Source organism: Solanum pennellii, chromosome 11 (assembly GCF_001406875.1).
Source record: "Solanum pennellii chromosome 11, SPENNV200".
Lineage (NCBI taxonomy): Eukaryota > Viridiplantae > Streptophyta > Magnoliopsida > Solanales > Solanaceae > Solanum > Solanum pennellii.
The window spans coordinates 150807-178207 of record NC_028647.1 but is presented as its reverse complement, the minus strand read 5'-3'; the positions used below and the strand labels follow the sequence as shown (position 1 = coordinate 178207).

General features: G+C 34.6%; 4 protein-coding genes across 7 annotated transcripts; 1 reads left to right on the top strand and 3 right to left on the bottom strand.

Annotated features, from left to right (window-relative positions):
- Positions 1-2318: 2318 nt before the first annotated feature.
- LOC107004253 (protein SENSITIVITY TO RED LIGHT REDUCED 1-like) lies at positions 2319-6012 on the bottom strand. The gene is made up of 5 exons (XM_027913095.1): positions 5379-6012; positions 5185-5265; positions 3451-4278; positions 2587-3102; positions 2319-2496 (listed from the first exon to the last, which is right to left on the bottom strand). The coding sequence occupies exons 3-4, from the start codon at positions 4167-4169 to the stop codon at positions 2607-2609; spliced, it is 1215 nt and encodes a 404-aa protein (XP_027768896.1). The 5' UTR covers positions 4170-4278; positions 5185-5265; positions 5379-6012; the 3' UTR covers positions 2319-2496; positions 2587-2606.
- Position 6013: 1 nt separating this feature from the next.
- Positions 6014-15727, bottom strand: LOC107004501 (RNA-binding protein 39). The gene is made up of 13 exons (XM_015202706.2): positions 14989-15727; positions 13265-13343; positions 13080-13136; positions 12559-12614; positions 10887-11115; positions 10356-10442; positions 10190-10264; positions 10011-10094; positions 7924-7988; positions 7624-7813; positions 7412-7500; positions 6865-6979; positions 6014-6301 (listed from the first exon to the last, which is right to left on the bottom strand). The coding sequence occupies exons 1-13, from the start codon at positions 15555-15557 to the stop codon at positions 6260-6262; spliced, it is 1737 nt and encodes a 578-aa protein (XP_015058192.1). The 5' UTR covers positions 15558-15727; the 3' UTR covers positions 6014-6259.
- A 1098-nt stretch (positions 15728-16825) lies between these two features.
- On the top strand, positions 16826-20623 carry LOC107003500 (F-box protein SKIP23-like). 4 transcript variants are annotated; one of them, XM_015201842.2, is made up of 3 exons: positions 16826-17199; positions 18094-19456; positions 20106-20623. In XM_015201842.2, the coding sequence occupies exons 2-3, from the start codon at positions 18102-18104 to the stop codon at positions 20179-20181; spliced, it is 1431 nt and encodes a 476-aa protein (XP_015057328.1). In that variant the 5' UTR covers positions 16826-17199; positions 18094-18101; the 3' UTR covers positions 20182-20623. The 4 variants fall into 4 exon arrangements, with proteins under 4 accessions (XP_015057328.1, XP_027768594.1, XP_027768593.1 ...); XM_027912793.1 differs by having other exon boundaries at positions 16829-17199; positions 18196-19456; XM_027912792.1 differs by having other exon boundaries at positions 16829-17199; positions 18133-19456.
- Positions 20624-22053: 1430 nt separating this feature from the next.
- Positions 22054-24665, bottom strand: LOC107004759 (leucine-rich repeat extensin-like protein 6). The gene has a single exon (XM_015203106.2). It carries the CDS (start codon positions 24490-24492, stop codon positions 22360-22362), a length of 2133 nt encoding a protein of 710 aa, XP_015058592.1. The 5' UTR covers positions 24493-24665; the 3' UTR covers positions 22054-22359.
- Positions 24666-27401: the final 2736 nt, after the last annotated feature.

The window sequence follows — 27401 nt, the reverse complement described above, 5'->3', positions numbered from 1 at the left end:
ATGTATGTATATATATATATATATATAAGAAAAATACGAGAGTTTAAATATAGAAACACTCATATTAAAAAATATGAGAGTTTAAATTAGAAACATTCATATTAATTGTTAAAAGGGTTGGAAAGAGAGACCCCCTTTGCTTCGTTGATTTTTTTTTTGATAAAGTTTATTTTAATTATTTATTTAATTAATTAATTAAATTAAATGGCCAAAATGTTATCAATTAATTAGTTGATAACAGAAACGTTGAAATTAATCGAAACATTTCAACTTTTTAGTTGATTAACCCGACCCGATGCAGATCCGCGTACGACCAGTTTGATTTAAAAACTTTCCCGTTTTATTTAATTTTTTCGCCGTTTTTGGAAATGACTGTTATGAAAGGTTGCAACTTTCAGGTTCAGTCAGTACTATTTGAAAGGTTGCAAACATTCATTAATGGTCGTGTAGATTCTGAAAGGGCTGCAACCTTTCGAAATATGTTCCTCTTGCCTATACATACTATTCACTCTTCAGAATTTTTCCTTACGAATTTTCTGATTTTCTTCTTCTTCTTCTTAACAAAAAATTTTCTTCGTGTACTTTAGTGTTGTTGAATGGTTTGCTGACACCAGAGTTTTCGGTATTATATGCTGGTGATTGAGATCATTTTACCCTGGGAGGACATATTCCAAATCAATTCTCGGATACTAGAGGGGAATAATTTCCTTAAGGAGACACTGTGAGTTCAGAAGACTTGATCATTTTCCTGTTAATATTTTTTCAGATTTTGGTACGTTTTACAGAATTTAATGTTTGTGAATTAAATTTATGTTCATCTTTCTTACTGGTTCAGTAAATTTTAATTATTTTGTGTTTCTGCAATATTTATTAGAATCAGTAATTCTACTTTTTTCTAATACAGATTGGCAACAATATATACAATAGTAATTGATAACTTAAAATAGTTAAAAGGCATAAAAACAAAATTCAGTAAGTAAACTTGATTACTCTTGAAATTCAAACGAATGTAATATATTAAATTGAGACAACAAAAAAAAGATACTACTATTTTAAGGGTAGAGATTGAACAATGATATTGGAGTCAGATATGAGAAGGAGGTTCAAATATTGAAATATTATAATATGATAAATAAAGTTAAAATAATTGCATATACATAAGATTATGATAATTTTTATTTTTATTTTTAATATAAGAGAAATATAAGTTCAAATTATGTATTCTCTTGTTCAGACGAAGATAATGGGGCAGAAAAGTATGAAGCGGGGCGAGTTTAAAGCTATATCGGTTGGTTAAAATATATTTTTTTAAATAATGAGAAGTGGAATGAATTATGAATATAAATTTGATTTTGATTTTCCACTTATTATATGGCAGTAAATAGTAGTTATGCACTCTGGATATTAGAAATCTAACAAATTAAGATGGAAGTTAATTTTATAAATTTGACGGTTACATTTGGGTTCTTTTTTAATTCACACTTCGAATTTGTTTTGGAACGTTTCAAAATAATAATAATGTTATTTATGTCATTTGAGGGAAAACAATTCTTTGTTAATGTTATTAAATGTCTATTTTAGTGACTGTGTAAAAGTATTATTCTTTATATCTCTATTTATATGGTAGTATATCAAGAGAGGGGGATCTCTCTCGAGGATACAATATATATACATGTATGAATATAATATATGTAGTCGCCTAACAATTCAAATTATAAATATTGAAGCTTAAAATTAGTTATTTTGAAATTTACTCCAAAAAATTATAATTCTTCATGAAACACAAATATATGCAATTGTTTAGATATACAACAATGATTTATATAAAGATAATTATATCATAGTTTTCAATTTAGGACTCCTTAATTTAATTTCAACAACAATACCAATAAATTATAATGACTAAAATCTAAATTAAGAAAAATAACTAAACTGCTCTGCAGGGTCAGACTAACAACCTAGCTATTTCATGTCAGGTCAATTATATTATTTATTTGACTTGCATGTACATTTATCAATTTAGATATCATAAAAGAATCGAAATGTCTTTATTCATAAATAAAGATTTCAAATCTTTAAGTTAAATTTTTTAAAAAAAAAAAAAAACTTTATCAGAAATACTGCCACCCCACCCGAAAAAAATTCACACAAATTCAATCTTCTCTAGTTGATCTTTCTTCAATTAGAGTTTGGAACCAATGGTGGAGTTTGATGTGAAAATGGGTGATTCGAGGGACTTGAGTTTAATAAAGACTAAAGTAGTCATGTGGGTAAGATAGTCTAGTCTTATTTGTCTTTTAAAATTGTTGTGAATTATATATAGCGGAAGAAGCTTAAAACTTTGATATCATGAGAAACATGAGGCTAATGTATTGCATAATGTTTTGTTTACATAGTAGATCATAGTGTATTGTTATACACTTGCAAGTACATCATAGTGTATGTAAAACACAAAATCAGCCTCCATCTTGTACCTATGAACTTGTCATCATGTTCCTACATACACACAACAAAAAATGTATATTCAGCAAAACCTGTATTTAACAGAAAATAGGTCCTTCTATAATGATTTAAGAGCAAACTCACCAAGTCACCTCCATCATTGTTCAGAGCCCCCATTCTCTAGCCACTTTATTGGCTTCTTCATAGACATGGTATACAACGTAAGTTATACCCGTCAGAAGCTCGAAAATTTCTTCCAATTTCACTTTGACTATTTCATTTGGCTTAAGGCGACCATTAACATAGTGGACCAACATTATGTTATCGGACTCCACTATCAACCTCTCTGGTTTCAGTAAAGTCAATCCATATTTCAAGCTAGCCAGTCCTGCTATCACATCATCTTCAAAATTAGATTCAAACTTATAACAGTATTTAGTTAAGCAATTTCCGCCTTCATCTTTGAACACGCCACCATATCGTCCAAGCTCACCCTCTTTTCTGCCAATACCATAGATGTTTAGCTTAAACCAACCATGCTGATGAGGCAATGCGCACATTCTGAAGTTACGAGGGTAACGTATAAAAGCCAAGTTTTCTTTAAACTCCTTGCTAATCTTCTTGCTATTGAAATCATACTTAATGACCAGTTCAAAATACCTGCAACACAAATGTTAAAAAGTTATTTAGGGATGAAGTAAACCTTTCCCTCATATTGTTCCTTCAGGTCAGCTCTGTCACTTTATTGTTTTCTGGAAGCAAATACTTTGTAAGTACTTTGCATGATCCAACCAACAAAATCGAGATTCTTCAAATAGCACCTAAATCTTATGACAGGGAGAAAAAACTGAAACCATCATATGCAACAGAGACTATAGGCTACTGATCTCGATGATATATATGCTAATTGGCAGAACCTTTGTTCCCAGTATCAATAGAACAACAATAGAGAACTGCATTTGAAAAAAAAAAATGAAAACTTCAGTAACTAGTCACACATCCAAGTACCTTTGCCTGTATAACCAGATACATTCTGGTAAATCCTTGACCCCTTTAAAGAAATGCCAGCCAAATCCAGGGAACAAACTAGGATACATCTGACAGTCGCTAGATTCTGGTATGGGAATCTCTTTTCTGAACGGATGAGTTATCGATAAGCGTATCTTTGTTGCCACAGTAAACTGATCATAAAACAGCAGGACCTCTTCCATAGCCTCCAATGAGTTTGTCAGCAGAAAAATCTGCTCAAGAGAAGATGAAGACCAGTTTGCTTCCAATATGTTGCCAAGAAGAAAATAACTAGGACTAGGCATGTAGAACATAGTTGGTCCCTGAGCTTTCCTCCTCCCATTTTCATCATTGTGAAGTGCCTTAAGACCGAATATCCCAAAAACTTTCATATCAACGATAGACATCACAGGATCATAGATCTCTATATCGCCCATCCAATCAACACGATCTTTTAGTAGGAGAAATAAGGCAAGCTGAACTTGTGAATTGTAATTAAATTCAATGCTTCCCAAACCATAAATCACCACCTTAGCTTTTGAATTGGGGCCTACTGGAAGGTCACTCAAATGAGGGCTGATTTTCTTGAGACCCAAGACCATTTTAGCATAGAAGTTAGAGTTCTGAACATTCCTTTTCATCAGGTCTATCTCTTTAAGCAGCCTTTTTACCTCATCTTCTATGTCAAATTCAGTATCTAACTTCATATAGTCATTCATCTTATGACTTTCAGATTATCGTTGACGTCTAGCAGTTTAAACACTGTCCAGAACAGTTAAAATGAATCAACCCTCCCTTATGTTTAGGACTTGATACAAACCTGCAAGTCTAGAACTTCAAGTACAAATCAGTAGCAGGCGGAAGAACTTTACAGCAAGAAAAAATACATTTCTCATTATTTGTGTAAGTTAAGAACTAAAAAGTACAGAATTGAGTACAGAATGGACCCTCCTTTAATCCAATCAAAATCAATCACGTTGGATTCGCAATCATTTGAGTACAAATACAAAACTCTTCTAAACTCCATTTCTTCCATCTAAACCACTTCGAACTATGCACTAATGAAAATTGATACACTGAAGTTCCAAATCACAGATCTTATACACAGAAAAGAATATAACACAGTCTGTATTTTCATCTGGATAACACGCAGTTCAGCTAGAAAGTTGTGACAATTAGGTGGCAACTGTAATTCCATTCAATTGTCATAATACATTCGTCTCCTTGACCCAGTTGACATCTTCTCTATTATAAGTAGATTCTATTGACGTAAAAGAGGAATACAGACATACTCTCTTTCTTTAATCCATTCATACTATTAAACTGTAAAATTAAGAATTGCAATTGTCGAGTAGAGATACAATCTCTTCTGAAGTCAATTGATGCTATCACAGGAGAAAAAAAATGAATATTTTTTTTCTTGAATTTCCTATTCTGTCTTAAAGTATAACAGAGTTTCTTTGTATTTCATGTGGATAACAAACAGGTAAACTAGAGCAAATTGCTCTTCTATTGAAACTTGAAAACAGAAAGAGTAAAGGACGATATAAACACCTAAGGGAATTCAATTCCTCACGGAATGCCTAGCTAGTGCAATTTAAAATGAAACGGACTCTGCATTTCACAGGCAATTGTTCTTCTCGCTGGAAATGCTAGATCGCTCATACATACAGAAAACAAATTCGAAGATACTGAGAGCAACAAAGTCAGGAAACAATTACTACAATTACTTACCGCGAAGAGAAACGAATTCGATGATTTATACGGTTGGCTCAGTAAACGATCGCCATTGAGGATCCTTCAATCGAGTTGAAACTATTAGAATTAAAACACATTGGAAGATACTGAGAGCAACGAAGTCGGGAAACAAGTACTACTATTACTTATCGAGAAGAAGAATCAGTAAAGAATCGCCATTGAAGAGCTACCTTGAGAATGCGATGAGAACTTGTAGAATTCTACTGAATTGATGAGAACTTGTTGAATTCTGTTGAAGTTTATCTTTAACACGAAAGAATTTTGAGCTACTTGAATTGATGAGAACTTGTTGAGCTGTTGCTTGTAACTGCTCTGCCACATGGCAATGCGCGCCTAAAAGAATTACCGAATTATTGAGTTGAGTTAAGTTGTTGCTACCCAAATTGCCTTCAAATTATGTAGTAAAATTTTGATATGACCGGCAGTGCTAGTTTTGAAGTTGCAGACTGATTCGAACACAAATTTTGATTATTCAACCTACTGGCAGAGACTGTTTTGAAGTTTCAGACTGATGGTGCTTGTCAGTAAATGAAGGGATAGAGCAACGCTTCAATATAATTACCGGAAGTAAGCGACATAGCCTGGTTCCAATACTCAGCGGTTGGGTATCAGAGGAGGAACGTGGGTGATGCAGATGAGACAGACATGCTACAAGGCAGAAAATAATATGAAGGATAAAAGCAGAGAGACCAGCCGCATGAGTGAAGATGGGACATGTTAGAGGGTCGAATAGAGAAAATAAACATGGAGACTCTGGTCATTGTTTCTCATTTTCTCAAAAACAAACCTAAACAACGTTTTCCAATAGCAAACACACTTTATCTCTCATCAATTAAGTTGCCAAAAGAAAAATACAAATGAATTCCATAAGTGACAGTTGACTAAAATGAGAATACTGTGTCAAAATTACACAACCTATAACCTCATCTGTCCGGGTATAAGGAACTTTAACGAGTCTTTGGTATCCCAACTTAAATTACAAAATCAGCTGCACTTCTGCAATTACAATGAACAAATCAGCAGTCTTCAGACATTTTAGATGGCCTCCCATCTAGCCTGTACCTTTGAACTTGGCATCATATTCATATGGTTGCTGCACAACACGAAAAAAACAATCAGAAAAATCTAACTGCACTTTTTCTATCGTCAAAAGACAAAAGCTTACTCAAAACATATACAAGAGCTAGGTAAACTAAGAACTTAATATAACAGACTTGTCTACAAGTACTGTCCATTTTACCCATCTTATATAGGGGTTGGGGGGAGGCTAAGGGTGAGCGGAAAAAGAAATGATCTGAAGTCTATATAATGAACCAAGTACGGGTAAGTGTATTCACTCTTTACTTTATCAAGTGACAACAAAAAGATAGGCTGTCAAAATTAACCCACAAGTCCGTAAATTTCTTCTTTATTTTTTGGTCTGAACTCAGCTGTCTGCCATAACTGGAATCAAGATGCCACAACAAATAAACAGAATAGGAACAAATGGACACTTCAATAAACAGACCAACAGGGTAGAAATTAACATTCTGCAACCCAAACCCCCCTTGACCCCCCCCCCCCAAAAAAAAAAACATGTTCCATTAACCATTTATGCATTCGAAGAAGAGGAAGAAGATAAGGACGTGAAAATGCTGGGACAAGTTGGGCATTTACCAGGTAGATGGCTGAAATTGATCTGCCAGCAAACCATCTCTTGTGCATGGCTTGTTGAGCACGAGATGCAGCTTCAACACTATCAAACCGCAAGTACACGTAACCAGAGGTATTCCTGCCAAAAGATACATCTACGATCAATAGCTGACGAAAATGACATTGATTGACCAGTAAGTAGCCAGCCCGAATAGCTGATTATTGGATCATGGTATTTAAGAATAAGACTTCTTGTCTAAACAGGAATGGAGAACTAGCCACTTAAAAAACCACAGGGCAGTCAACAATCAAATTTGAAGCAACGCGTCATAGACTTCAGTTTGATTGTCAAGCTAAAAATATCTTTGGTCTTCCACCTTTTTAAGAACACAAGTGAGGCTTATTACTGTCTAGTAGATAAAGAAAGACCGGCTGCTAAAAAGAGGAAAAGTATTATCCTATCCAGAAGTACCCAAACAAATTAAAGGATCTGCCAAGAAATGAAAGCATTTTACAATTTTAGAAGTCAAAACAGCAAAAAAACTCGACATTATACAAATTAACCACATACTTGTCCACGTGGATATGCTTGACCCTGCCATACTTGGAACATTCCTCCTTTACATCATCTTTAATATCCAAATCAAATTCTGGATCCGTCTGCAGCAAACAATTGGAAGATCAATATGTTGTGAAATAACAGAGAATCAGATATGCACCTCCTCTATCCATGATGGTTCAGAAATGTGCTGTTAAATATTGTGACTCCACAGGGACACAAACCTCAGTTGCAGGATCAAACATGTTTTTTAATAACAAACACTCGCTGGGAATCCCAATGGGTTCGGGAGCCATGGAAGCAATGAGTTGTGTTGGGAGCATATTCTGAAAAGCTGTTGCCCCACCCATTGGCATGCTCATTGCTGGCTGAGCTGCTCCATTAAGTGCAGGAACTCCTAGTGTACCCGCAACACTGCAGAGGAAAAATTTGAGCATTAGATTTTGCATGTAAAAACATGCTACAAATACACTCCTTTTTTTTGGGGGGGGGGGGGGATAAAAGAGGGAGAAAGCTGGACAAACCCTGAAGCAACACCACTGCGGTCCAATTTTGCCATAAGCATGGCCCTTGACTGAGCATTCAATGCCTGGAATACACAAACGATTCAGATGGATGTGCACTTTATAATAGAGATAGCAATTACTAAAAGCCTATTTGGCAGTTTTTCCCCATCTTTGCACAAGTTTAATATCATAGAGAATGAATTCATCAGATTTCTAATGTAACAGGCATCCACATGCAGAGGTACCAAGAGAAAATAAAAAGATGAAACATACGTTTTCGTTATCTTACAGGGAAAGGAAGACTTCTGTCTTCCCAGTAACATTCATATTATGAATGGATTAGTCTTTCTGAAAAAAATACAAAGTTCCATCCCCTATACTTCATAATTCCTAGAATGAATGAACTCAGATCCACTGCTATTGAGCTGCTTTGAGGATGGCTTGCCAAGTATAACAACAACGATATACTCATTGAAATCACACAAGTGGGGTCTGGTTTAGTCACAGTGAGAATTGTGCACCAACTAGCTGAAAAAGGGCATTTGATGTGTGTGCACTTAAATAACTATTCTTTGACATGGCGTATTAGAAAGAACAAAGCAAGATCCCCTATAATAAACTCATTAAGTTTTTGCACAAGTTCAACAAAGTTCTGGTGCAGAAAATATATCATGGTAAAATTGATGAAATTACGTCGCACTCGCCTGTTGCACTTTTATGCGAGTATTAAACTAGACAGAGTATAAGCTATTAATTGAACTTCAGCAATTACATAAATTAAAGTTAATGAAAGGAATATTAAAATAATGATTGAAAAGTTAGCTTGATATTGCAAACATCAACATCGATGTTTATGCAAAGATATGACACTTGGGCCCAACTCATGTGTCATATCTAAAAGATAGCTTGTTTTGGGGGGGAAGGGGGGGGGGGTCCAAGATTATTTAACAAACCACCCATCCATTCCACATAGGATGGAGGACTCTAACCCTTCACGCTTAGGCCCAACAGGAGCATGGACCGGTAGACCAAATAGGGATGGGCCTAGCTATAATACCATGTAAAGATATGCACCTGGGCTAGCTCAACCCCATAGTTAGGGATTGAACTCTAGAGAAATTGTGGATATTGTATAAAATTGTATTATTTATGGGGCAGTGCTAAAGTCTCACATTTATTAACATCCCAAAATGGGAAAAAGAAGTGCTGTAAATTTCCTAGAACATGTAAAAACAAGAACTAAAACTCAGGTAAAATTCTGCCTTAGAGTGGCTTCAACACAAAATTAGAATTTCCCTCGGAGGAAGAGATATCACTCATTGAAAACAACATAACCAGATGGATGAAGTCAAAGAATAAACTTCCTAAGCCTTGATAATGGCTCCGTGTTACGCCCTTTCTCGGTTTTATGCTTAGCGTTCATGGTTTTGTTTGTCTCTGTTTTCATCTGTGAACCAAACCGAGACCAAAACAAAGAACCACTCTCTTGTTTCGGTTTTGTTGGTTTTTCCCACATGAAAATACAAATTCATTTCAATATCTACTAGAGCTAAGACACAATTTCTCATATGTCTATGTTTAGCGAGAATCAGATAACTTGATTAAACCTATTATCTATTGAAAGCATATATCTGAGACAAATTTCACTATGAAACGTGACAACTTACAAACTTATCTAGCCTCGATGCTAAAACAATAAATAAATCACTTTGAAATAACTTCAATACAGAAGATTGGAGTACACAAGACAACGTTGTTTTTTAAAAAAAAAAAAACATCTAAAACAATTTTTTGTGGTTAAAGATATTTAAAGTGTCTTTATAAAAATATTTTTTTTATGATCATAAACTTTATATATTAATGAATTATTTAGTTGGTTTGGTTCATTTTTTTCTTGAATACCGAACAAACACCATAAAAGAAAAGGGGAATTAGGAAGAAAGTAACAGAGAGACAAACAATAAAAATTAATGCAGCACACTGGCAAAACATGGATGGACCTTTTACCACCTCCATCATACTGATAATTTACGAAGTATTAAACCTAAATAAAAGGAAAAGATGACTTGTAAGGTCCTTCTCTAATGATTTAAGAGCAAACTCACCAGGCCACCCCCTTCATCATCATCAAAGTCTGCAGTTTTAGCTCCAGCATCTTGTACTCCAACATGTTCAGTAACAGATGAAACCTGCATTGAACCAAAAAGCCAGACAAGCTTGATGTTCAGAGAGGTGAGGTCTACAGAGACCATACATCACCAACGAGTTTCGTCTATCTACATACCTTGATGGTCCGACCCGCAATCTCAAGCTTGCCATTCAAACTTTGAGCCGCCTTAGCATGTTCAAGTTGAGCAAACTAAGATGAACCACAAAGGAGATACTCAGAGAAATAAAATAATGATAGAGAAAACACAGGATAGAAATATTGCAGTTCACCAAATACTGACTTGGACAAACCCAAATCCTTTGCAATGTCCTGTTTCAGGATCTGTAGGTAATTGAACAAGCTCCACTGGCCCAAAAGCTTCAAAAATCTGACAACACCAGATACAACAGAATACAATTAGAAATAGAAGACTTCGCTGAGTCAGACTATTGTGGCAAAGACATTGGAAAAGTCAATTACACATGCTGGAAAAAAATTAGTGTTATAGAAGAAATAAAGTTTAGGCAAACATATGTATGGGTGTCTTTATCATGTACTGAATTTACAAGAAAGACAAAATCCCAAAGAAAAATCTTACGGTTTTTTTCTTTCCTATAAATGAAGGATTTGATGCATAAACATATAGGCATTTTCGTGAACTATATATTTCCTCTAAAACACAGATTTGTTCAGCAACATGTTATATTATATAAGTCAAGGTAGATCGGCATTGCAGAATATTGCGTCTTTAAGCCGCCGCCATTATATAGTGCACATGACAAGTGAATATTCTAGTGGCTATACACAGATAAAGAGAAGTCAGTCTTGTTACCTGTCTAAGCTGCAATTCTGTCATGTTAAAGTGAAGATTTCCAACATAAAGTTTTCTTTCTGAGGCAGCATTTGGCCCCGCCAACCCTGATCCACCACCAGACGCAGTTGACTGAACAAGGTTCTTTTCAGCTTCAGAAGGTTTTACCATTACTGGTTGGCCAAAGAGCAAGCGACCAGATAAAGCAATAGCCATTGGCACGGACATAGCATCATAAAACTCAATGTACCTGCATAGATACCAATAATTCATTAACGAAACTGAAACTCAATGAACCTGCATGGATCCCTTGTTTTTTTGGTGCACCCAAGATATTCCTAGTTGTTTAGATATTTGGGTGGCTTTTGTAGAAAATCATGCATTATGCAAGCTTCCTACTTCTAGATTTACACCTTGAGTACGGTGTTAGATTCTCCCTGTTGTTAATACTCCCTCCGTTTTAACAAAGAACGACCTAGTTTGACTTGACACAAAGTTTAAGAAAATAAAGAAACTTTTGATCATGTGGTCCTAAATTAAAGTTATGTCAAAGTACAAAAATGCCCTTTAATCTTGTGGTCTTAAACATGCCACGTGGAAAGTTATTACAAAAAAAGAAAGAGGTCGTTCTTTTTGAAACATACTAAAAAGGAATGGAGGTCATTTTTTTTAAAACGGAGGGAGTAATATTTTTAATTCACCTAAAATATCAATGGAAGTAACTAGCCCCTAGAACAGCAATAAGTAATCAATGTCAACAACCAGATTAAACCCGTGCTTGAAATTCCCAACAGTAAGAGGTAAGAAGAGCCACAAGAAACTTCTCGGAATTCCACAGAGGTAAATACACAGACCTTGGTCCCACTGGCATATCAGTAGTACTTAGGTAAATGCACTTGAAATCATACAGTTAGCATCTGATCCATATCCCTGGAACTTTAAATGCTCTCAGGACCAATTACTGCTGTTTGTTTTACTAGGTTTGCAATTGTTATATTATCTACAGACCACATCTCATAGCTATAAACTTCAAATGATGCAATCTTGGGATTCCAGTACTTGGCAATCCAAATAAACCTCTTCATTTCATAAGTACAATACAAATAACCTTTGCTCCATCAATCATAATGATTTTTCCAAGGAAGTCAAAAATGCATGTTTACAACGACAACTACACGATCCTCGACTTAGGTCAGCATAGAACCCTCACTTTACATTTCCTCTGCTTGAACACATTTTATTTACAACCCACAATCTTTCTCTCCTTATCCGGACTTGGGACTGGAAATATATCTTAGCTGTCATACGTCATAGAACAACCAAACAAAAGGAAGATTTATAAAAAGCAAAAACAGCTATGAGAAACAGAGTTTTTCTAAAGGCATAGAGTAAAAGAGACACACAGAAGTCGGAGGAACATATCAAGAATACAGTTTGATTTCAACACGGCAATTTTATTAACCATCATTAGTAGACAAACAAAAATTCAGTTTGAATTAGGAAAGTGATATGCCCCAATGCTACAGTCAATCAAATATGATTAGCGTCCCCCTCCAAAAAGAAAGCTGCACTGCCTTAATCCTTGGGACTTTAAGGAGTACTTCACAAGCAAGATGCACATTAATTTACTTGAGAAAGAAATGAAGGAAAAATTAAATACAAAATTGTAAGATAGAGAGTTTGACAGACATACCCAACTCCTTTAGATCGCCTTGAATTACGGTCCATGATTAACCGCACATCCCTCACCTAGAAATGTATAAAATGAGTGTCAAAATATAGAAATCATCAGGATAAACTGTATTTAGAGGGCCTTTTGGTACACTCATACAATATACACCACAAGACCTGCAATAGGTCATGCATAAAATCATCAGTTAAACCTGATCAGATATTGCTCATCCAATCAAGTATAGAATCTTGAGACATGAGAATGTAATTAAGCTACCTGATACTGAAGGCAGAGAAGCAGTTACTGCAACAGCAAGGAGATGCATACAGCATGCACTAATAGTTTACGGAAGAAGGGTCAAGCGAAGAACACAAATCATTTTTTGGGTCCTAAACATTAAGTATCATATCAATTCTAGAGGACCACAAGAAAATGAAATTTTAGGACAAGCATAACCAGCACACATTGATCATCAAACCATAAATTTGCCAGCAGCATAGTTCATTTACAATAAAGCAATATAGAGGACCAAGTGAACTAACCTTTCCTGCTTGTGAGAAGAACTCATACACATCCCTTTCAGTCGCCTTCAAGGGCATCTATAAAAGTTCGAACCAAATAAATCAGAGAATGAACCTTTTGACCAGATAAACAACCTAGCTAGAAATGACTATGTATGTTGTATATAGATGAAAAAGGCAGAAAAGAAGACATTGAAACTATTTACCTGGTAAGCAAAAACAGTTCTCTGGTCCCTTTCTGGATCAGCTTCTGGTTCTATTTTTTCTTTCTTCTCCTTGAATCTCCTGTATAAATGACTCAGACCATGATGAGAATCTGTATGGCATAGATCATAGCAAAAAATTGTTTTAAACATGACTTCATTAACCAGCTAGAGCTCATGACCCTTCACTTTCTTATGTCACACTATAGAACATATTGAAGCAAATCAACCTCTAAATCACATTAACCTCAAGGCTAGTAAAGAACGAAAAAGTATGAGGCTCTGGTTGTAAAATTTAAGTTGCACATAGTAGGGAGTGGATTTTCATTTCAAGTACTTTATGTAGCACCTGCTACATTGAAGGTAATCAACTACTATAAACATCAAAGCTCAACCAACTTGCATAAATACATGGACATTCTACAAATTACATTATGACATGAGGAATCATCATCCTCTAAAGCCTCCCTTGCTGTGCTAAATTTCACCTCTTTTCAATTAGATGGAGTAGCTACTGCAGCAGGATAGATCATCAAGGCAAGACCTTTGGAGACAAATGTGGAAAAAGTCAACAAGATTCTAAAGTTTTGGATAGACCGATAGGCTAGTAGAAAATGCAAACTTCATTTATCTACTTGTTTAGGCGAATATAGCATGATCTCCCCATAAATGCTCAATGACCCCCAATGAGTTTCATCTTACATATCTGAACAGGAAGCAAATAGAATTCCAACCACCAGCAAAACACAACATTCCCAGAGAAATAGAAAACAAGTACAAATAGAGCAAATTCTAGAAGATAATTTGTGTTGTGACATTATACGCTGCCCAGCACCAAAATTTTGAGACTTTTCCCTGCTTTCACAAAAAAGAATGACATATAGGGTTAATGTATTTTCGTCTTCGAACAGAAGAAAAGGTTGAAAAACTGATACAGCCTCACACCATATGCTTTGCCAACCTAGAAATTAAATACATCATTTGTCAACATCTCAAATCAGATTTAAGAAAAAAGTAACCTTAAATCCATCAATGCAGAAACATTAGAAGGATTCAAGAGTGAGAGAAAATCTCAAAGACCAAAAGAAACTTAACAGACCTTATCATACTCAATATATGTGGGAATAAGCCACTTCTTCAATCAAGCCTTGAAGGGTTTCCGCATTGTTAGCCCATTAAGATGTGGAAACAATCCATCTACGATTTCAACCCAAGTCAGAATATTACATTCTTTGTGGATAAACTGACACTCTTTTACGCACTTAAGACCACTTTAAATTGCCTTCTCCGTTTGAACCTACTAGTACTCAAAACACTCAGCAGAGTGCGTTCAAGCACATGCTTAAACTCAGCCATTACCTAATTTTCTGTTTTTTGGGTTACAAAACAGTGGACAGCCCGGTAAAAGAATTGATATAAATTTGAGAAATAAAGATGATGAGATGCAAATATTGATCATTTCTTTTTAGTTTTCGCAATGCCTTTCACCACATTAGCAGCTACATGATTGCAATTGCCAACCAACTACATAACTGCAGTTGCCAACCATATTGATGTACATTGGAAACTATTCATCAATCACTACATCTTGAATTAATAATTATCATCAAAACACTAATCATTTTGAAATAAACTCAAAATTGTTAAGAAGCAACAAACAGCAGCACTTGATATGACATGAGACTAATAATGTAACACAAGATACAAGCGAAGCAAAAGAGTATAACCTGCTGTCCCGTGATTCAAAGTCACGCTCGCTGTCTCTCAACATCTCTTTCTCTCGCTCTCGCTCGATTCTCGAGCGACTACGGCTCCTCCTTGACCTCTCCCTCTCCCTATCTTTCTCCTTATCTCGCTCCTTATCTCTATCTCTATCCCGATCTCTACTCTTCCTATCTCTATCACGTTCCTTCTCCTTCTCCCTGTCTCTATCCCTCTCTTTCTCTTTCTCCTTTTCCCTTTTCTCTCTGTCACGGTCACGGTCTTTTGAGCTTCTTTCTTTGTCCCTCTCAGATTCCCGTTCCCTACTCCGATGCCTCGATGACCTTTCCCTATCTCTCTCCTTATCCTTCTCTCTGATGCTTTCGCCGTCCCCGCGAGACTTTTTGCTGCTCCGGCGCTCTCTATTGTCGTCGTCGGCGTATTCCTCACTTCCATCTCTCTCCCTTCGACGATAGCCTTTCTCGCTCTTCTCCTTCTCGGCGCTGCTGTTATTGTCTTTGTCTTTGCTCTTCGTAGAAGTACCGTTGGTCTCTTCCACAGTCTTCTCCAGATAGTCGTACTCGTCGAAGTCCATTTGCGATGATGCTCTCTGCCGGTTGGCCGATGGCTCGGTGTTCCGCCAGTGAAGTACTGGTTAGCTTTGACGGAACCCTATACCGTAGCGAACTCTGAAATTAGGGTTTTTGCAACTGGTTCAAACTGAGAGGCTATCAAGTCAGTTTATTAGTAGTAGTTTGTATATGTGGATATTTTCAAGTTCTAATATACTAGTAATTTTTAACTCAAATGGTCCCTCAAATCTTAAGATTGCTCTATTTCTGTCCTCCCTGTTTAACACATACTGCCAAGAAAGTCCTTCAGGTATATAAAATTGGAAAAAGAATTAAATATGCTCTTAAACGATTTAAAAATGTTAGGGTATACCTCGTTTGAAGTTTGGCTCACTTGTGTTCTTGTCGTCAAACTTTTCGCATATATATAACATTAGTTGGTTTGCTGAAAATATCCAACTTATTTTTTGTTTTTTTTAAATGACAAATGAAATTATCACCTCCTTTTTAAATTACAACATGGCATTTATATTAAAAATAATTAAATTAATACGCCTCTTTTAAACAACCAATTTGATTCGGGCACTACATCTACCTTTTGTGAGACAAGTGACATGCCTTGGAAAAGATGTCTCAACTCGTTGTGCTGAGACCAAAAGTACCATGTAATCTCTACGTATGGTCATGTCTTTCGAGTTGAATATCATTTCGTATTTTTAAATACTCCATTTTTAATTATTGCATCGATGAGTAAAAAGTTATACTTGTGTTTGATAAGACTCGCTAATGTATCTGATGCTTGATCGATTTTTCGATAGTAATGTTGAATTCGACAGTTAACATGTTGCATAACATTTTTAATAGCCTTGATGATATATGATATGTGCTAAGAAATTTTCCGTTGACCAACTTTTCAATTTTCTTCCTTTAGTTTTATTCAAATTGAAATCAACAAGATAAACTTTTATGCAGTCGAGACCAAAAAAAATTTAGAGTGCAAGTCCTAAAAAAATAATAAATGATATATAGGATTCTGAAATGCTAGGTTTCCAATTGTTTTTTGCTTAAAGAAGTTGTTGAAAGAATCAACAAAACAATTTTTGAATTTGTGTACTCTGCAATCATGACATTCAACCTGTCAAATTTAAAAATCCTAAAATTTTTGTCTCTTGTCAAACAACTTATCCCCAAGTATATTAATTAATCTTATTTAATTTTTAGTTGAATCAGCTTAATTTGGTTAAATTCTTAAGTCCAATGGAATCCATATGACTACTTTATTCAACTCCTCAAAAGCTCGAAAAATGGGTCGATCCAATTCTCGAAACAGACCCAAATTCCAATAATCCATTCTCTTCTATTTGATTTCCATTTCCATCAGCCCAATCAGCAATCATACCAAAAACGCCCAACCCACCAACATACATACAATACCAAAAACGACCCGACCTCGTTTTCTTCGTGCCAGAAAACCCAACGCGCCTCCTTCTTCCTTTGTCCCAGAAACGTCGCATTAATTCGGATAAAACAGAGGTTTATTTCTTTCGGAAATGATGAAAAATAGAGAGCTAGTTTTTATTTTGTATCGATTCTTTGCTTGTTCGAGTTAAGCACACTGTGTTGTAGAAGCTTCACGGTCAAACTCCCAATGCTCTGAAGAAGAAGGTAATGCCTCGATTTTCCTTTTGGAAAATGGGTGCTCCATTTCGTTTTCTGCCTAAAAGATCATTAGCTTAAGACTTGTTACACCTTCGTGACAATGAGTAGCAAACTAATTAAGTGTACTTCCACTATAGGACTTGTATACTTTTCTATTGTTGGGTTTGTTTGATAAGTTAGAGTATATCCATCCATATGTGATAGATTTTAACAACAGTCCTTTAAATGAATGGAGGTGTACCTGTGAGCGAACATCTTGAGAAATGACAATAGCGAAAAAGTAAAACTTAGTTATAAAGGGTTGCATGGTCAATACACAAGTATCATTGCCTTTCAAGACGGTATACTCGGTTAGTTGTTATCCTTCCTTGATTATGCAAAAATTTTCTGGCCACCCTCATCTTGTCTTTATACTGGCGATCACTAAGTTTACGCCTCAAATGTTGCCTTTTCTATCTGGTATTTAACTAGCTAAAGATTTACATACTTTGTTTTTATAATAAGAGAAACAAGAAAGTGTATTTTATAGCAAAATACTTGCAAAAATAAAATTATATTCATTTTTTTAGTTTGTTCACGCTCACATTTACTTTCCATGCCAGTTGGATAAAAAATGATGTGATAATACCAATCCAAAATTGTTTAGGGGTGCTTGCGTGTTTTAAAAATTCTATGTATTTTCTCTTAAGAAAAAGTATAACAATATTAGTTTATGTATGGCAACACTACCTATTTTCCCTTAAAATTCGAAATACTACTGCTGTAAATATTTGTTACTAATAAAAATGCAATTTCCTATTAATTATAGAGTCCTTGATTAATGAGAAGTATAATTAATCATTGAGATACTATTAAATATGTCATTCACCAACTAATATAGTTTTTTCAATTGGAAAAAAGCTAGCTTTATGATGGCTCCTTGGTGTGATGTTCCTGCAGAACTTGTTGAAAGAATCAGTAAATTTGTGGAGAGTCATATTGATATCCTTCGAATTCGTGCAGTATGCAGTTCATGGCGTTCAGCACTTTCTCCTGGTTTTAAAATCCCCAAATCTGAGTTTCCCATCAAATTACCCTACGAACCGCCTTTTCCCCACCAACCCATGTTATGTACAAGTGATTTCAAATCACATTTTTATTTAATCGAAAGCAGTGTTTATCTTATCCAACTTCCTCATCCTCCTCACACAGGCTGGTTGGTCAAGATTCTAGAAACAGGACCCGGAAAATTTAAGATTTTGAATCCTCTAACCAACAGAGTGATGGATAATTTGCCTGATACGACGAAATTGAATTTTCTAGATTTTCGTGTTTCTCAAGTTTGTAAATTCTATCATGTGCATTGGGACTTAAACTACTACATACATTGTATGCTAGGATATGAATTATTTAATAAAGCCTTGCCTATTTGGAATGATCAAACCAATCAGTTTTCTATAATGGCTACTAGCATTTTTGATCACTTATTGTGTGTTAAATCAGGGGATGACAAATGGACTACCTTGGAACATCCCACTCATAGTAAGATTGTCGATATTATTGTTTATAAGGGGAATTTTTATGCTGTTGATACTTATGGACAGACCATAATGTATGATTCCTCTTTGTCTAACGATCACACCATCGTATCTTCCACATTAAAGGTGTTTAACGAATGGGGTACTAAGAAACGACTAGTCGAATCAGGTGGGGAGTTGTTTCTGGTTGATATGCTTTTAGATACTGATGTTAAGACAAAGTGGCATGGTTCTCAACCTTCATGGAAAAGTCCCAAAGAAATTAAGGTATACCGGCTTGATGAACAACAACATGAGTGGATTGCAGTGCATACATTGGGTGATCAAATTTTCTTTGCTGGTGATGACTGTTGTTTCTCTGTTTCTGCATCAAATTTTGGTGATCACTACTGCAGAGGAAACTGTATTTACTATGTGAACGGAGGTATAATTGTGGATAGGAAATGTTATCCGTCAAAGTACTACGCATACGACTTTGAAGATCATTTGGTATCTGGTCTTAGCGAAGAAGTGAAACTTAGATATGAAGGATTAGATGGTCATCACACAGGTATCTTTAGCTTACAAGATGGTAAACTTGGTTCATTGTTATCCTTCATCGAATATGCAGATATTTTCTGGCCACCACCATCTTGGATTTTTACTACTGACGATCATCAGGCAGAGTTTTGGCACTTTGTAATTGATGATAGACATGTAAGGTCGTTTAATGACACGCCCTACATGAAGAAGGTTCCGTTTCACAGGTGATTCGTGTGTTTATGAAACTCTTTTATTGTATTCACATGCATGCATTCATTCCTTGATATTATTAAATGTTGAGTTAACGTGCATACTGCACAACATTTTTAAGAGTTTGTCAATTGCCATTGAGGTTTCCAGATCAATATTGATAACCAAAAGTGTTGGATAATAATAGTAACACGAACAAGAATCGTGATCCTGTTTATGTATTATGCATAAAAAAAACAAATGTAGCTTTTAGGAGTTGCAACTTCCTGCAGATATATCTATACTATTACGGTAATGTTACTCAATTTGAAGTGTATAGAGGTATAGTCTATTGCTGTTTTAGCATCTGAGAGTTGAATAGGCTTGTTCCCTTTTGTCTCCCCTTGGCTTATTTAGGATGAATACTACTTAAATAGTTTGAATGTATACAGGGGACACATATTTGGTGCTTGCACATTATCTCTGTCATGCATTTCGTCAAACATTAGGATATGTGGCTTACTGTCTATAGGACAGCATAACTAACATGAAATATTAGCATCTCCTCCGGATGTCATTGTTCTTTTCACTATTATTTTCAACATCTCCTTTTGAAACCTGTTTTGTAGTGCTTGACTTAAGCCGAGGGTCTTTAGTAACAATGTTTCTGTCTTGATAAGGTAGGATTAAGGCCTGTGTACACATCACCCTTCCCGGACTTCACTTGGGCTTACACTGTGTATGTCAGTACCAAATTTAAGTTGTTTCTGGTTGATATGTTTTTAGATACTGATGTTAAGTTGCAGAACAATCAATCCCATGGAAATACCGGCTTGATGAAGAACAACATGAGTGCATGCGTTAGGTGATGAAATTTTCTTTGCTGATGACAATTGTTGTTTCTTCATCAGATTTTGGTGATCACTACTGCAGAGGAAACTGTATTTACTATAAGAATGCAGGAAATAAAGTTAGAAGATATTTTGTGGCCACCTCCATCTTGGCTTTTTACTGACGATGCCGAAACTATTTGATAAGCTGGTGTGAGGATGAGAAGAAGCTTAATCCTAGACATGTAAGGTCGTTCTAAAAGCTAGCTTGATACTTAACTTGAAATATGTTTGAATTTTAGTATTCCTATTTATTCTAATGAGCTGAAGATTTCGATTCTTTGTTTATGAAACTCAATGTCTTCGATACTCCATGCATTTGTTCCTGTTTATATTAAATGTTAAATTCGACATTTAACTTGTCATGTGCTTATGAGGTTTCCAGAATATATTTTTTTAAAAATTGATGAAATGTAATTTAAAAGTGGAGAAAAATTTTGGAAAATGTTTTCCTTAATTATAGAAGAGAAGTCATTTTCCTTAATTTAGAAAAAAATGAGTTGATCTGGAAAACTTTTGTCCCAACCAAACATGGGAAAATTAAAAAACATTTTTCTAGAAAATGTTTTCCTTCATACCAAAAACACTCTTAATTAGATAGTAGTTAATCTATTAATAATAATAATATCTCGACTATGTGAAAATCAACTTACCTAAGATTAAATTTTCAAAAAGTGTAATTAACTTAAACACTAAATACGCCCTATAATGTAGATAGGAGAGAGTATCCCTTCATGCTACTAGGCTATTAGCCTTCTATCCAAATCTTGGACCTCTACGCCTTTTTAGGGTCATGTTTTATTTAAGGTGTAATCATGCACGATCACATCTTTTTTATATTTCTTCGGCGTACCACCTGTCTACCTCTACTTTTCGTTAGGCCCTCTAATGTCAACTGCCCATACTTTCTCATTGTATCATCTATACATATCCTCTTGATATATTCAATTTCACCTCTCGTATTAACTTAGGCCCTCTAGCTAGTGTCAACTGTTCATACCACGTTTATAAATATTCTCTTTGACATATTCAAGCCTCTATCTTTCCCAAAATAACTCCACCAAAAAGTCCTCACTTTATTGGATTTTTCAACAAAAAAAATATATTTGTGCTCTCATTTGTTTTCTTTCTGTGGACTGTAAAAATGACCAGGTGGTTTGTGGGGGTGGTGTGGTGTAGATTTGTATAGGAGACAGCTTTCTGCCACTGAACAGTTGGCTTCAATAATTGGAAATCTTAAATAATTTGAAATTATTTTGCAGTGAATTATTGCTATTGATTGATTACTGCCATTTCTTGAAGATATATAAATATTGGCAATGCAATAATGTCTTGCCAATGTATAGTAGTTGTGAAAATTTAAATTTTTAGCATATTGACCTAATTCACACTTCCTAGTAATTAATTTTGTAGTGGACCACTCAGGATTGACAGAGTAGTACAATACTCTGAATCTCTAATATCCGAGTATTTGTAGATTTTAAAATTTAGCTGATGACTCCGTTAACGTATGTTGTGTTAGAAATATCCGAAGATATGATTTACTTTATTTACCTCTTGAGAAGGGGTTTGGAAAAGATGTGATATACCTAAAATTTGGAGATAGAAAAGAAATTTTCGATAGATCATTGACTTGAAGAAAAGCATTAATTATAAAAAGAAAATGTACATTAGGGTAACACATTTAATTTGTAAAAATAATTATGGATGCTATAGAAAAATGAAGAAACTCATTTATAATATATGCGCTTGATTCACAAAGATGTTTATTAAAAATTAAATAAATGAGTTGTTACTAAAAGAAACAGTAAAATTATAGTTATACACAACTTACACAAACCACCCTGACTGAATAATAACAATATTCAAATATTGATAGTTAAACCCCTCACTAATTCCCGCCCATAATCCCAATTTTTCATAAATATAATCAAACTCAAAATAAAAATATTACAAAAAATAAATAACAAAGTATACATAATTCATAAAAAAAAATGAATTCTTTTTTTTTGATAATGGAAAATCAAAGGCTAATTGATAACCCTTGTTCAGTAATATGGAATGACTGGTGGTGGTGGAGATGCGTAGGAGACTCCGATTACCGGTGGGAGAGGAATATTTTCGTAAAATGGTGGTGGTGGTGGCGGTGAAGAGTAAGTGGGTGGGGGAGGTGATGGTGATGGTGGCGGTGGTGATGAGTAGTAGTAAGTGGGAGGAGGAGGAGATGGTGATGGAGGTGGTGGTGATGAGTAGGTGTATGGTGGTGATGGTTTTGGTTCCCAATGTGAATTAGGAGGTGGAGGTGGTGGTTCGTTACAAGGTGGGGTTGGGTGTGATGGAGTTTTTGGGTGTTCGTATGATGGTGTTGGTGGTGGTGGTGGTGATTGGGGTTGTGGATGCTCGTATGATGGTGTTGGTGGTGGTGGTGATGGGGTTTTTGGATGCTCGTATGATGGTGGTGGTGATGGTGTTTTTGGATGCTCGTATGATGGTGTTGGTGGTGATGGGGTTTTTGGATGTTCGTGTGATGGTGGAGTTTTTGGATGCTCGTACGACGGTGTTGGTGGTAGTGGTGATGATGGAGTTTTTGGATGCTCGTACGACGGTGTTGGTGGTAGTGGTGATGATGGAGTTTTTGGATGTTCATACGACGGTGTTGGTGGTGGTGGTGATGATGGAGTTTTTGGATGTTCATACGACGGTGTTGGTGGTGGTGGTGATTTAGGCTTGTAAGTAGGTGGCTCATGATACACGGGGGGTGGTGGGGACGATGGAGATGGGTGGTAATATACGGGTGAGGGTGGAGGAGGTGAATGATGAGTTACAGGTGAAATTTTGTGAGTAGGTGGTGGTGGACTTCTATGTTGATAGGTTGGGGACTTTTTGTAAGGTGCTGGTGGAGGAAGAGGAGTTGATTTAGGTGGCGGCGGAGATCGCTTGTTATGCGAACCCGAAGACTTCCAAGTAGGTGGTGGTGGGCCTCTTGGTTTTGGTGTTGGCTTTGGTTTTGGTTTTGGTTTTGGCTTTGTCGAAGGAGATGTAGCAAAAGGGCTATAACACTTGGATTTCCTACAATCATACGGTTTTGCATCATCCGAAGAGCATTCTTTAGCAGATCTTTGATTCTTCTTTCCAACGATACAGTTCTCCTGGCCGTCACCAGATCTAGTCGCAGCACAAACTGGAGCTTCCCCGGTGAAGTAATTGAAGGAATAGGTAAAGTTTTGCAACCTAGGAAGTTGGCAAATGCTAGCTGGTATAACCCCTGTAAGCTTGTTGTGAGCCACATTCAGTTCCTCCACACTCCTCATTTTGCTCACAGTTGATGGCAATGAGCCTTGAATCTTGTTGAAGCTAACATCAAACACCGTTAACTTGTTCAACAATCCAATCTCCATTGGCAAACACCCAGTGAGGTTATCATTCATCAATATCAACTCATTCAACGTTTTCCCCATTTTCCCAATACTTGCGGGAATACACCCTCCAAGATCGTTATTAGCAAACACAAGAACCGAAACAGGAGAGTTACCCAAGTTCTCCGGGATGCCAAAACGGAATCTATTGTCATTCAAAAACAAGGCATCCAAATCTTTATCGAAAAGTCCTGAAGGAACTGGTCCTTCAAAGTCATTAAACCTTAGATCCAAAAACTTCAAAGAAGGTAGTGAAAGAACTACCTTAGGAAACCCACCAACAAACCTATTATTACTCAAATCAAGCTCCCTAAGAAGCTTCAAATGGCTAAAGGTTTTTGGTACAACTCCACAAAAACGATTCGAGTTGAGATGGAAAAGAACCAGATCTGTAAGAAGACCAAGTTCTGCAACTAATGAACCAGCAATATCAGCATGGTTAAGATCAATGCCAGCTACAACTCTAATCGAATCATCCGTTAACGAAGGAGCACAAAACACTCCACCATAGGAACACACATTTGGACCTGTCCAATTAGCTGTGAAGTTAAAAGGATCAGAAAACATTGCTGTTTTCCAATATTGCAACGCGATATAAGCATCGCGAATCTTTGAGTTTTCAAAACTCAACTTACTAGCATTAGCCTTAATGTCATCTAAATCGATATCGCTATCACCTTCTTGTCCTACCACATACGAGATCTGGTAAGACAAGAGGGAGATAACAAAAAAAGAAATTAATACGCCCCTGCTAGGAGGCCGCATTGCTGAATCTGATAGAGATTTTCTAGCTATGAAGAAGAAAATGAAGTTTTTGTTTTTTCACAATGTAAAAATGTGGTGTTGAATGAATTTGATTTGAATAAAATAGAGCAAGTAAACACCTCTATTTATTCCTTCACAGCTCTTTGCCTATTTGTGTTTGTTTTTCTTACTTGGAGACACATTATAATGACATGCCAGCACGTCTTTAATAAAATCTTGGTTTATATTTGAATAATTGACATAACATAAAGATTCTCTGTTTTTATATTTTTATTTTTAAATTATACAAACAAAAAAAAAAGTAAATAATGACAATCAATTTGCCAACTATTTTACTCGTTTTTGAAAGGAAAAAAAGGAACAATGACGGTGCCAGATTGGTGTGGAAGTACTCGCAAGGGTTTAAGTAGTATTTAATTTAAATTATAATTAGTAGTATTTTAATTATTATTAGCAAGGGCACCAATTTCAATGATAACGGCAGTTTAGTACTTTGAATTATACAATAATTTAAAAAACAGAGTAAAATAAGCAAAAATGAAATTAACAAATAAAATAAAAGTGTCTAGTGGGTACATTTTTCAGGCCCCCACGTCTATCTGCTACAAGTAAATGACATGCCACCACGTTAAGACAAACTTACCCCTAATTTTTTTTTTTTTTGAGTTACGGAGGACATGAATTAGGATAAAAAGTTAGTAGGTAGTGAAATATTATTTTCAATATAGGTTAATATCTATTATGTTTCGATTAGTGCATTATTTTGTTGTTGCTTTGATATATTTATACTATTTTCTTGTGATGTGCTATACTTTCTTCTCTATACGTAAAACAAATGCATTTGAGTTGAGGATTTTTAAAAAACAGACCCTATATTTTCCAAACTTTAATAGTGAAATTTCATTGTAAATATTATTATTGTTGTTTGATATTTAAATTTTTATCACATAGAACCTTATTTGAAGAAAGCGTTGTTTATCAAAAAAAATTTATATCGAAAACTTAAGTTCGAAATGTCTGATTTAAAAAGAAACAACCCCTATTAACTACAAACACATCCTTTGATAATTAATACAGTTTCTCATGTTATTTTGCCAAATTTAAAGTTCTTCAAATATGAACTCAATTTTTACTGCGGTAAATACGAAAAAATATTTGCTTAGATTGAGATAAATTGTATCATTTAGCATGTTTTTATAATAATATATTAGTAATCTAGACAATAAATTTATAATATAACAAAATAAAATAAACACAATGTTGAGTTAATGTAAAAAAATATATATATAATGCAAATGATAAATAGAATTAGTAAATAAACAAAAGCAAAATAAGACATTAGAAGATCATAACATGATCAAATCAAATTAGTCATAATGAATATAATAATCCTAATAATTTTTTTAATAACAATTAAAATAAATATTGCGATAGAAACGAACATAAATAAATCCAGTGAAGTATTCCTTAAAAGAATAAGCACCCAAAATTTTACTTTGTTAAACTTCAAACCACGTATGAATAAAAAAGACTTAGCAAATTAGCAATACTTGTAACAAAAAAAAGATAATTCTCCACTTGATTAGGAGACAAATAAAGCTTCAAGCTGGCATTGCAATTTAGCAGTACTCATAAAAGAAAAAAAACGTCTTTCTAGAAAAAAAAAAATAGCTGTAAGTGTAAAAATTACAAATTAATTAAAATAAGACTTTGTGAGTGTAATTTTGATAATTGCGTAGTTATAATATCATTTATTACGAAGATTGTGGTTTGTCTATAAACAATGTAATTAATATATAAAATGGAGGATATACGGACAATATACAAATAGTATAATTTTTTAAAGAATTTTAGAAATTATATACAAATAGCTAGGGTAAGCATAAAAAAATTCTGGATTAGTATAATGAGAAACCAAGTTATACGAATTTTGAATTTATACAATCAAGGACTAAATTATATGAATTGTAAATTTATACTATTAGGAAACTGAACAACAAGAACTAGAGAAATTATAATCGCGAATAATATTTTTCTTAAATTATAGTTATAGTACATAATATAGGCCAAAGGTTTGTTATTCAACATAATTTTTTCTTAAAAATACGTGTAACCAACTCCAAAGAAAACTTGAATGCTAGAGTAAAATATTTTTATGTTATAGAGAAATCTAACTTTACTTTCAATATTTCATTTCATGTGATACCATATTCGTTTTACTTTATTTTTTAAAAAAAATGATTTTATTTTATATTTGAAAATAATTTAATTTTATCCTTACTCTCATCTCCAAATTGTTATAACTACACAAATGACATGATTTGATTTAGATTTAAGATTATTATGGATTAAAAGGGATATTTTTTCTTCTTCTGAATTTGGATATATATTCAATAGACTAGTTCAAATAAAGTAAAATTATAGGGAGTAATAAATAGATGATAAACAATTATTATAGACAAGTTCACATAAAGTTTTTATTTTATGAATTACGCGTTTGTGTGTCTTCTTTCTAGCAATTATTGGTAGCATTTTTTTTTACTCAATAAATAAATAAATCATTATTGGTAGCATTACCTCTTTTATAAATTTCTTTTTGTTTTGTTTTTTTTGAATGAGACTTTTCTTCTCTTTTTGCGGCCAACCGAAGACGAAATAAAGTTATATAATTATGTGAGCATTGGATAATTTTATTATTATGAAATTTAAATAGAAAACTTGTTTTTAAAGTTAAAATATTGACTATTTTTAGTATTCTGTTTGATCTGATATAAATTAGAGATGTTCTTGATATACATTGGAGTTAAAAAAGGTGAAAACACATAATTTTTTTTTATAATTTAATAAATTTAAAGTAATCTAATATAGAAACATTTGGGTAAATGTAAAACAGCTATATAATTAAACAA

What these genes read in the sequence shown, in the direction of transcription:
- LOC107004253 (XM_027913095.1), bottom strand. Translation starts at nt 4,169, where the DNA reads ATGAATGACTATATGAAGTTAGATACTGAATTTGACATAGAAGATGAG. An exon ending in ATCTGGTTATACAGGCAAAG is followed by an intron (nt 3,103 to 3,450) that starts GTACTTGGATGT and finishes TTTGTGTTGCAG; the next exon opens with GTATTTTGAACTGGTCATTA.
- LOC107004501 (XM_015202706.2), bottom strand. Translation starts at nt 15,557, where the DNA reads ATGGACTTCGACGAGTACGACTATCTGGAGAAGACTGTGGAAGAGACC. An exon ending in CGCAGTGGTGTTGCTTCAGG is followed by an intron (nt 7,814 to 7,923) that starts GTTTGTCCAGCT and finishes TTTCCTCTGCAG; the next exon opens with TGTTGCGGGTACACTAGGAG. An exon ending in AAGCATATCCACGTGGACAA is followed by an intron (nt 6,980 to 7,411) that starts GTATGTGGTTAA and finishes ATCTTTTGGCAG; the next exon opens with GAATACCTCTGGTTACGTGT.
- LOC107003500 (XM_015201842.2), top strand. Translation starts at nt 18,102, where the DNA reads ATGATGGCTCCTTGGTGTGATGTTCCTGCAGAACTTGTTGAAAGAATC. An exon ending in AAGAAGGTTCCGTTTCACAG is followed by an intron (nt 19,457 to 20,105) that starts GTGATTCGTGTG and finishes TTGATAAGGTAG; the next exon opens with GATTAAGGCCTGTGTACACA.
- LOC107004759 (XM_015203106.2), bottom strand. Translation starts at nt 24,492, where the DNA reads ATGCGGCCTCCTAGCAGGGGCGTATTAATTTCTTTTTTTGTTATCTCC.